Source organism: Bidens hawaiensis, unplaced genomic scaffold (assembly GCF_021521415.1).
Source record: "Bidens hawaiensis isolate Kalapana, Puna unplaced genomic scaffold, B.hawaiensis_p1.1 tig00000001_1, whole genome shotgun sequence".
NCBI lineage: Eukaryota > Viridiplantae > Streptophyta > Magnoliopsida > Asterales > Asteraceae > Bidens > Bidens hawaiensis.
The window spans coordinates 5874561-5885421 of NW_027491014.1; the positions used below are offsets into that span (position 1 = coordinate 5874561).

General features: G+C 39.8%; 1 protein-coding gene across 1 annotated transcript; it reads right to left on the reverse strand.

The window, feature by feature from the left end:
* Window positions 1-4066: 4066 nt before the first annotated feature.
* LOC143597914 (uncharacterized) lies at window positions 4067-8892 on the reverse strand. Its single transcript, XM_077076499.1, has 2 exons — window positions 8458-8892; window positions 4067-6327 (listed from the first exon to the last, which is right to left on the reverse strand). The coding sequence occupies exon 2, from the start codon at window positions 5909-5911 to the stop codon at window positions 4232-4234; it is 1680 nt and encodes a 559-aa protein (XP_076932614.1). The 5' UTR covers window positions 5912-6327; window positions 8458-8892; the 3' UTR covers window positions 4067-4231.
* Between the last annotated feature and the right edge of the window lie 1969 nt (window positions 8893-10861).

Below are 10861 nucleotides of genomic sequence, written 5' to 3' on the forward strand. Positions count from 1 at the left end.
GAACGCGCACGCGATCAAGCTCAAGCTACCCTTCAGGAGGCTCTGTCCCATAAGGATTGGCTTCTACGAGAAGCGTTGCCGTAGGTACGCATAGCTCCGTAACTCTTTGCTTTTTGCTCTTTTTCTTTATACTTAGAAAAGTTTTTTTTTTTGTGTAGGTTGTGCATCGGATTTTCGCGAACACATCCTATGATGATGCCATGAGTGCAGCCCTCAACGCTTCTCATGAGGATGGAGAGAGAGCTGGATTCTTGCTTGGTCTAGGATTCGCAGAGAAAGGCATCCCGCCTTCCAAATTTCCTCTATATGATGTTGACACTAAAGCTGCCTACGACCAAGCTGTGAACCAGTATGCTGCTTTTTCTAATCCGGTTGTGGAGAAGGTGAACGAAGTTGCTGCTGCTGATGACGGGCTAACTGTTCTCAAATCTTTCCTTGAACAGTCGCAGCCAACTGATGATGCGGGTTCAAGTGGGTTTGGAGGGAGTGGTCCCGAAGCCTGAATCTTGAGATTCCTCCAAGCCGTTAGGATAGATTTGTATTTTTTGTAGGCGGGTAGATACCTGGCCGTTTTGTAATGTTTGAACAGCTTTTATCGTGAATATAAATGATTGTGCGGGTAGGACTGTCACTTTCACTTAATGGCTTGCTTTATAAACGTTATATGATTTGCTCATGCATATTTTAGTTTAATTTAGCAATTGCCTTGCCTTATAAACATTATATGATTTGCTCATGCATATTTTAGTTTAATTTAGCAATTTTCTAAGTGTTTTGAATAAGTTAACTTTTCGACGCGTGTCAGATAATAGGTTAATGTTCTGTTTCCTTTATCATGATTGTGCGGGTAGGACCGTCACTTTCACTTAGTAGGATGACCAAACTTTATCTATATATGACCTGCGTGAAGGTTTTCCTCATCTTTTCCTTAGAAATTTTCTAAGTGTTTTGAATAAGTTAACCTTTCGACGCGTGATTGATAATAGGTTAATGTTCAGTTTCCTCTATCATGATGTGCGGGTAGGACCGTCACTTTCACTTAGGATGACCAAACTTCACCTATATCTGACCTGCGTGAAGGTTTTCCTCATCTTTTCCTTAGAAATTTTCTACCGTTTTTGTGTTTATGCGGGTTTTGCCGCTTTCCACACGCAACGACTTACTTCCTCCCTCACTTATTTATGCGGTGAATACCGGCATATCAGTGTGGTCAGTTCATAAGTATAAAGGTAAGGCTATCAATATCAATGTGATAAGGAGAATCATTTCCATTAGAAGTGGCTCTAGGCCTTTTCTTTACAAGTTTGGAATTGATCTACATGTAGCATATGCGTAATTGAGCTCCATTCCATGTTCTTGGGATGGGGATGTCATCGAGCCTTTCGAGCCGGTATGCGCCCTTTCCCAGAAATTAATGTATGGCCCTTCCCAAACCGGGGCCAGCTTTCCTGGGCGCTCCTGGTTCGGAATCTCGTTGTTACGCAGTATGTAGTCTCCGACATTGGAGTTGCAGAGTTTCACCCGCGTGCTGTAGTTGTTTCCTCAACTGGGGTTCTACACGCGTTAGCCTGCTCAGCACCCATTACGCCACGAGGTGTGTGAGTTTCCCATCTCTGACGAATGTTTCGACGACATCCTTCAAGGATATGCATTCCTCCGTGGTGTGTCCTTTTGTCCCGTGGAAGTCACAGGATTTGCTCTGATCAGCGTTTTGACGCTGTCGGATTATTGGAGCCTTTGGCCATGGGAGCCTCTCGGTGGCAAATATTTCGGTGACGCTTTTGGTGAGTGGCGTCCATCTTGGATTCTGGTTCGACGACTGCATGTTGTCCCTTCCGCCTAAGAGAGGGCGAGAGTTGGATGAGGTGTCAAAGTTTACCCTTGACTGCCAAATACCAAGCTTCCTCTTTTTGTTTTGTCGGGCGGTATGGACGTTATTTTCTCTTGTCTTCTAGGTGTAGAGATTTGTGCTCTAGGGAAGATCTCTACCCAGTTGCTTCTCCTTTTCGGCAAAGCGTTTAGCTGCCATCATGATGGCATCCCACGTGGATGGCATGCCGTCTTTACCTGTCAAGGTGCGGATGAGCTCTGGGTACTCAGCGCCCTGGATGAAAACGGCGTGAACAAGATCTTCGCTGATATTGGCCAGACTTAGCTTCTTTGAGTTGAAGCGAGTGATAAAGTCTAGCAAAGATTCGTCTTCTTCCCGGATGCAGTTGAGGATCGTCCATTGCTCTTCAGTATATTTTCTTTGTTGACTGAAGTGCTGGCTGAATTTGTGCTGGAAGTCTGCCCAATCATAGATGTGGTGGACCGGTAGACGATCAAACCACGCTCTGGCTGCCCCGACGAGCGTCATCTGGAACATGTAACACCATGTGGGTTCCGTCCAATTACTGACGGTTGCCCCAGCTATAAATCTGTTCAAGTGATCGTCCGGGTCAGATAGCCCATCATAAGTGCCTATGTTGGACATCTGTTTGGCACTCTTTGGGGCGATTGCTTCCGCAATGTCCCTTGCAAATTTGGACGTTCCCGCATTCGCATCTGTTGGTCTGAAAGTTTTGGAGAAGTCACGTGGGTTTCCCCCTGTGTTCTTTGGTTTGAACGTTTCTTCGAGATTTCTTCTCGAGTGGAAGTCTGTTTCTTTACTCTTCCCTTTCGCCTTATGACGAGGGTTTGCGTCACTATCAGATTCTTCCCAATCTTCATCATCCAAATACTCGCAATCATTGCTCATGTTGAGCTGTTGTCGAGTGCTTCCGAATTCGTCATTGGCCTGTTGGAGTGAACGTAAACGTTCATCCAACTCGGCTTGGAATTCTTTCTGACGTGCTTCCACCCAAGCTTTAACTTGTTCTAGTGTATGGCGGGGAAGCCTCGTCTGTTGTTTCTCCAACTGGGTATCAATGAATCCCAGGGGAGGATTGTTTACTGCACTTGCCCCGGCTTGGGTAACCGGGGTAGTGTTCGTAAAAATCGTGTATTCACCGGTGTTTCCCCCAGTAGCTGGGGTTGTGGTTACCGGATTTTCTTGGTCACTCGGTGGCTTTGGCATCGGAGTAACCCTAACCATCTTTCCAGAAGTTTGAAAAAACTGAGAAAAAAGATGAATAAGTTCTAGCTTAATGCACGGATGGCGCCAATGAAGAAACACTAAATGGCCCAAGCAGATTAAGGCTAATCTTAGGGTCAAGTAGATGTTTCCCACGAGGGTTAGGTCCAGCAAAGATGGTTATTCTTCTCGACCTGCAAAACAGACACCGTGAGCTCATCACTGAGAAGGGGGGGGGGGGTTCCTCCTTGTGACCACCCTCCGGCGTGAGAATCAGACTAGATTGCTCTGAATATAAGTGTATATAGAGAGAAATAGCTAGAGAGAAGATGATGATACCGTTCCAAGGTGTTGGAGTATTTACAGCCGAAGGTAGGTTTCCAAGCAGGTACGGCCAGCTGTATAATATTCCTTTTCCACCAACTACGGGCTATGTTCGTGCCACGATGGGAGTTGGTGGGTAGGCAGCGGCTGATAGTGACATTTTGTACTGGAGCGTGCTGCTCCTCGTACTATTGTCGGTGAGCTGTCACCCTGTGATTGGTTCATGGGTTGCTTTTGCCAGATCTTGTCTATTTGTCCATACCTTGATAGGTATAGTACAAAAGATCTTCTAGAAGAGTACGGACTGGCTCTTTTGGGCGGGAATATTCCCGCCCTGCTTATTCCTTCTTCAGGTGACATTACTGAAGTATAAGAGTTAGTGCCTTATGCGTGTAGCCTTACTGTTAGTGCGGGTAGCCTTCCTTCTTGGCTTGTATCTGCAGCTGCGGGAACAGGCAGGGTACTTTACCAAGGGAGGCTTTCCTGCGGGAACAGCTGGCTTACTGCGTGTAAGGTCTTCATCTCTCTGAGCATGGTGGGTCCTGCGGATCCAGTTGGTCTTTGCACAGACGTCCCTCTTCAAGGTGAGTCTTGCGGATCTAACATGGCTTTGCTGGGACCTACCTCTTCACTAGCTTATATACATTTAATAGGAGCAGCATACATATTAAAGAATCAAAACTTGAATTTAACATAATCCAGTTAGCAATGATTAACCATCTTTTATTTACATTGAATTCAAATGTTTACGGAAGAACTGTGAATGAATTTGAAGTTCAAAAGCTATCCATCTAACATAAAAACAAAAAAAGAATCACTTACTTCCAAGAGAAATAATAAAAAATGCAGTCTTTATGATGCAGCTAACCTTGCTCTAGCATGGCCTTGTGATACTTGGAACTGCTCGGTAATGCCCAAATGCGCCATCAGAAGCCAAACATGAGTCAGAAACTCACCGCCTTTCCGAAGCTGTTGTACATGCTGAAATCCTCTGCAGTGTGTAGCAGTATAAGCTAGAATCTCGATCCATACTTGACAAATGACTTTCCACATGCGTTCCTTATCTGGCATGTTTTTCAAAGTTGTTGCGAGCCTGCAACCGTCAAAAAGTGCAGATTTGCATCGGTCTCCCTTTACTTTAATAGGCGAAACATCAGGACAATAAACTCCAAGCAACTTTTCACATGCTATTACTTTTTCAGTAATTGGACCATTTTCTTTGAAGTAATGTGTGGCTTCAGCACAAGTGTCGCGATACCTGATCATGCCAATACCTATTGGCAACATAACAGGATATGACACAAGAAGATACAGCATATAGTCCGATATACGCTTACTTTCCAAACGATACACACCAATGTCCCCTTGATCAAGATTGTCAATCTTTTCAGAGAAATAGCATAGAGTGGTAGCAATGTGCCATAAGATAATGCTTTGATCAAACTCCACTTTAGTGATACTCCATAGCAAATCTTTGCAATTATTCTTACTGAGAGAAAAACTACCTCTGTGTCTGCATAATGCTCTCGGTGTGCGAGGCGAGTCAACATGAGGTGTTATGAAATCTTGAAACTGTTTGTATATCAGATCTTGCAGATTGTTAGAAACTTTGCAATACGTCTTGTAACGATGCTTCACGCGATACTGATCTATCCCAAGGAATTTCTGAGCTCTCAAATGGCGAGCAGGCTTCTCTTCAAGTGCGACACTTAGTAGATCTAATTGCGCGATGGCATGAGACCATCGTTGTCTAGTTGGTTGCTTTAACAATGGAAGTATTAGGTCGTTGCGAGAGTAGCTACGCCGGCTCAGCCAAACATCTGTCCAGTCCGAATGCAGCATGGTAATAACCGCAGATATTTCCATTACAACTGATGTTGCAAATAATAGATAAGTGATGACAACATCAATGAGCTTGTAATCATCCACATCACAGAGAAAACAAAAGCCCACGAGTACCATAAGTATTATGAAAATACTAGTAACCCGAACTACTAGCCCCACAAATGTATACACGACATATGCCTTAGTGTAAAGCATGTCATACGCAAATCCAAGTTCAATTTCAACTGCAGAGAAAGCTTCACTAGATTTAAGGTTGCGAAAGTAGGACTGGCTATTATCTCTGTCTTCAAATGTGAGTATGAGATCAACGAAAATGCGTTTGAATGTTTGAAATAGAGCATAAGCTGCTGCTATTTCATCACCCTGAACTTCAAGATATGTATGATCGTTTACCGTGAGGTAGTGGGCTTCTTGGACTTCCTTAATGCTCAAATTATACCCTTGCGATTTTTTCAAGCGATAGCTCTCCACGAATTTCGGATAATCAGGTCCCGGGTCAGGTGAACCAAGCATGGAGTCTCGAAGATGCTCAGTGTTTGCTAGTCTTAGTGCACGAATACGTTCAAAACACTTGATGAAACCCACTATATAAATCAATATGCTTAGCAATGGGAGATTAGAACAACCTGGCCAAGACAAGAGGAGGATGTAGATAGCGACTCCTGATTGAAAACCGACTTCTGCCATGTGTCTTAACCAAAGTTCATTATCTTCTAACGAGTAGGCCGTAATGGTGTCTGGACCACCAAGGTGAAAAATGAGAAATGGTGCCCAAAAGGACAGGAGCTCGTTTGTGTTTAGCGTTTCTTGTTATGATATGGGACGGGAGGTGCTGCAAACGTTTAAGGCACTTCGAGTGATGATGCTAAGAGCTCCAGATGCAACAGCGTATCCCAGTAAGTAGGCGCACCAAAGAGAAATTCTAATTCGTGTTCTTGGATTGTGTTTTCAAAGGTTGCTTAGTAAAAGCAAGACAATTTGTGATGCAATGCTAAGCAACATTAGTCCCTTTAGGCCCCAATCGTTCCATGTATTCTTCACGTGGTCCGGTATCATCTCTAGTAGCTTCTTGTGATCTCCTCCAAGGGACATTAAACCTATTGCTGCAAGTAAGTTACATTTATAATACAGTCAGCTCAAATTTATTTGGAGAATGTACAATATACTCATGACACTGAATAACTGTTTTTCTGTTTCTTTCATGGGTAAGGTTCATGTAAAAGGAGTTAAAAAAAAGTTGTAGGAATTAGGATTTAAACTAAGTATTAAAGTGTAACCAAAGGGCTTGTAGTCTTGTGGTATCAAGTTGTGTATAAAATGGTGTTTCTACCCAAATGTTTGAGGGTTCTAGTCCCGTGGTGGACAAATATGTTCTGTTATACATAAAGACACGTGTAAAGAACCATATATATCATCTCAACATGTCTCTCAACACTAATACTTGTTTGAAAGGGATTTCTAGTCCTATATAAATATAGACGTGGTCAGCAGGAGTGTTCAAAACATCCAAATCTTAAAACGTATCAGATATTATCTGGAAATCTGAATCCAAATTATCCGAAAATTTCGATATTCAAAATTTCGGATATCTGAATTATCTTATATATAATTTTTATTTATAAATAATAATATATAATATATAAATTCGGGATAATTTTAAGATATTTTGGTTAACTTTTTGGATATTTCGAATAATTTTCCTAATACTTTGGATAAATTTAGGATATTTTAGATAATTTTAAAATATTCTAGATAATTTTCGGATGATATTTTTGTATATTAGGATAACTTATAGATATTTCATATAATTTTAATATATTTAGGATATTTTTCGAGTATTTAGGATATCCAAATTATTTTAAAAGACAACTGTAAATTTTTTTATAATTAAAATTTTTTCTAAATTCGGAAATCCATTCGGATATACAAATCCGAATCTGAATCTGAAATTTCGAATACCCGGTTTTGAATATCTATAGTTAGTGTTTCTAGCGTGTAAATTTTATGATTTATTATCCTACAGATAAAGTTTGTAACATTTATTTGATTTAGGTTTTTCTTGTTGTAGCTAGATAAAAGAATAGATGTTGTTAATTTCAACTACAACTTTTAAGCATTGGTATAATATTTATTTTTTATGATCCCATTCACACATAGTCTTGCTTTAATAGCTAACAGTAAAAGACCTCAATCTCTTTTTTTCAATCCACTTGCATCATAAAGTTTCTCTTTGCTAATTTGAAATTGGGAAGAGTATCAAACTTAAAATAGTGTACACATTACATGGAGAAGTGGGCCTGAATCCAAAGAAATTACTAATAAACAATCACCCATCATGCGTATAAATATACAAATTTCTTTTGTTTTTATTGCTATTTACTTATTTTGACGGCAATTAGCCAAGTATGCATCTGAACCAGTCCTTTTTTACTTTCTATGCCTAAAGAAGAGTTCAAATGTCATCATCATCATCGTACTCAGTATATCCCACCAATAGCAAAGCTATGTTAGGGTCTGAGGAGGGTAAGATGTAGACAGCCTTACCTCTACCCCATAGGGATAGAGAGGCTGCTTCCGGTGAGACCCCCGGCTCGATAGTAGTTTTGCATCAAGCCTTGGACATAAAGCACATAGCACTCAATCATCGAGATACCGGCTGATTGGTGCATGTACCCTCGTCTTTCGGCTATCAACGCCACCACATGATGCCTGATTAACCTTCCGCCACTTTTAACGTTATTTTCACGAGATTAGTAAAATAACGTCAAAATTAGTGCAATTTCACTTTTGCCCACCCGAGGGTTTACACATATATACATAATATGCGCGCACCTCAAGCAGGGCGTTAGAAGAGTTCAAATGTCTAGTATACAATCATGGAGATCTTGCATCATTCTAGAAGTGTTAGATGAGCTAGGCCGCCTGGTTACTACCTAGTTCTTGATTAGCTAAGTGCATAATCAGGGGATACATAAACAAATAAATTGTATGCTTTAATACATAAAGTTATAAACCGTTATTACATTTTTAAATGACATTCTCATTATCTCTTTGATACCGAGATTCACCCGAAATTGATACAAAATTGAAAATCACAATTCGAAAACGAGAGACTAAGCAGCAACCTAAAGTCTAGCATGATCATCAAACTTCATGATATATATAGTTTGAACAAGTAAATATAAAGAAAACCATGAATGTCAACTAATGACAAAAAGGTTATGAGAAATTACCAATGGAAGTCATAATAAAACCAGGTTCTTGAAACTGCCCAACTTGTATTCTTAAACTTGTTTCTTGCGTGTGCCCAGTTTAAAGAAAATGAGAAGATGAAATGGCATTAATATAATGAGACTGGTAGCTTATTACTAATTTCTTGGCAAATCACAAGAAAAAAATAAAAGAGTAGAAAAAGTTGATTTTACTTGGTTAGCAAGTCGTTCTAGCTTAGCAAAATTTAGCAGCCATGGACCAGACACAAATTTGGGGAAATGGTGACTTAAGTGCCCACCAATTTTCTAGTTGACTTTGGGTCTTCTAGACATTGGTTCCAAGAAATTGCACCATATATAGAAAAGAGACAAATCGTATGTGTATGTTAGACTACTTTTGGCGTAGTTGAGTGGTCTTACTCAATATACATATTATCTACTAGGTTGGAAACGTACTACACATGCTTAACTTTTTTCAAATATTTATTTTAATAACATGTTACTTATTTTTATAAAGATGTTTTATAAAAACAATAAAATTTAAAAGTAAGACTTATGGAATAAGCATATTATTTATCAAATTAAAGAAAATCTCGATTATTTATTAGGGGAGAGAGAGATATGAAATTAAAATATAGACTTCGCGATAAATCAACCTGTGTCATCTAATAATAGTAGGAGGTGAAACCAACTACTGAAACGGGTATCCAGAAATATCAATGACAAAGTAAAGTACCATGTAAGAAAACTGAGAATGGTAGTTTGATGGATTATAAGTGTAGTGTGTGTTGAAGGTGAAATTCGAAGTGTATTGAATGTCTTTACTCTAGCCGTCGAGATTGTATTTATATCCTCTAGAATGTTATCGATGACATTTAATGCGATTACTATTCACGATTTATTTGGATGTTAGGCACGTTTCACTTTCTTAAACATTGCTCCCTTCTTAAGGACTTGTTTAGGCAAGCAGTTTAGGTAATGCTTAACTGGAAAGATAACTTGTGCTAGACTCCTAGGGACTTGGTGTCTCACAACGGTCAAGCCGCTAGAATCCGCATCATGCTAACCTGGATGATGACGAACATGAAGTCCTAAGGTGTTGTGATTTCTGGATTCCTGATATTATATGATTGACATTATGCCAACCCATCCGGCGCTTTGGGGTTGTTCAACGTCTGATATAGACTGGCAGATGTGTATTATTATTTTTATTAGAAAGAAGATTTTAAAAATTAAAAGGGATAAATTACTCACGTGTAACAATACGATACAGACAAATACGGAAAAGATTATATCTTTTCAGTCTTTCCAGTTGACTTGAATATTCTCACCATAGGTTCCAAGAAATTGCATGTGTTACAATGGTCATGTGTCGGTAGTAGAGGATTGATGGTGGCAGTGCACTCCACCACTTTCCGTGGAACCTACATGGACAGCTTCTATGTGTTTGTGTCCCACTGTTTCTAGATAATTATCTCATTTGTTTCTAATCGAATTAATTAATTGGTAAGTTCTTTTTAGCGGCCGGATTTTATTACGACTAACTAGCATCAAGTCCTGATCGATAAATAAATACGAATTTAACGACTAACTCTGGTTTATATTAATCAGAAAGCCTTATTCAAATAACTGATTAAAACTCTCAAACGTTAACTCGGTTTGACTCTTGATGAACCCTAACTTGGTTGCATCTCATCTGAGACTAGCATCAAGTCCCGATCGATAAACAAATACGAATTGTACGACTAACTCTGGTTTATATTAATCAGGAAACCTTATTCAAAAAACTGATTAAAACTCTCAAAACGCTAACTTGGTTTGACTCTTGATTAACCCTAACTTGGTTGCATCTCATCTCTTAACAATCTCTAACTTGGTTGCCCATATTTATAATGTTAACTCTAACTTAGCTAACAAGAAACCTAATAACCCTACTTGGTCGTTAAGCAACCCTTGATTATAGGGGTTTTGTAAGAGATGATCTGAAGATGGTATGGTTGAATTATGACGAACGATATAATGTAATTCGATAAACGGGTAATTAATAATCCCCCTTTTAATTCTTGGGACAAGCGCTACAATCGGGCCAAACAACAATTGAGCCAATAATCAACCCCCCCCCCCCCCCAAATTGTTGTACCCGACTCCCCTAATTTTCTTCTCAAAATAGGCGGACCTTCAACTTCAAGATTGTCATTATTCTCTTGATTCTTCTTAGGCTTTTCTTGATCTCATGCAACGCTTTTTGGGCTCCACGTAGCTTGAAGACACACTTGCTTCGTTTGATCACTACTCGTCTTCCCTTGGGCTTGATTCACTTTCTTGAATACTTCGATCTTTTATTGGAATCTGGCTCTTACTCGGTTTGTATTCTTTCAGCCCAATTCTTTGAAGATCCCTACATGCAAAATTCTTATGGTAGCTC

What these genes read in the sequence shown, in the direction of transcription:
- LOC143597914 (XM_077076499.1), bottom strand. Translation starts at nt 5,911, where the DNA reads ATGGCAGAAGTCGGTTTTCAATCAGGAGTCGCTATCTACATCCTCCTC.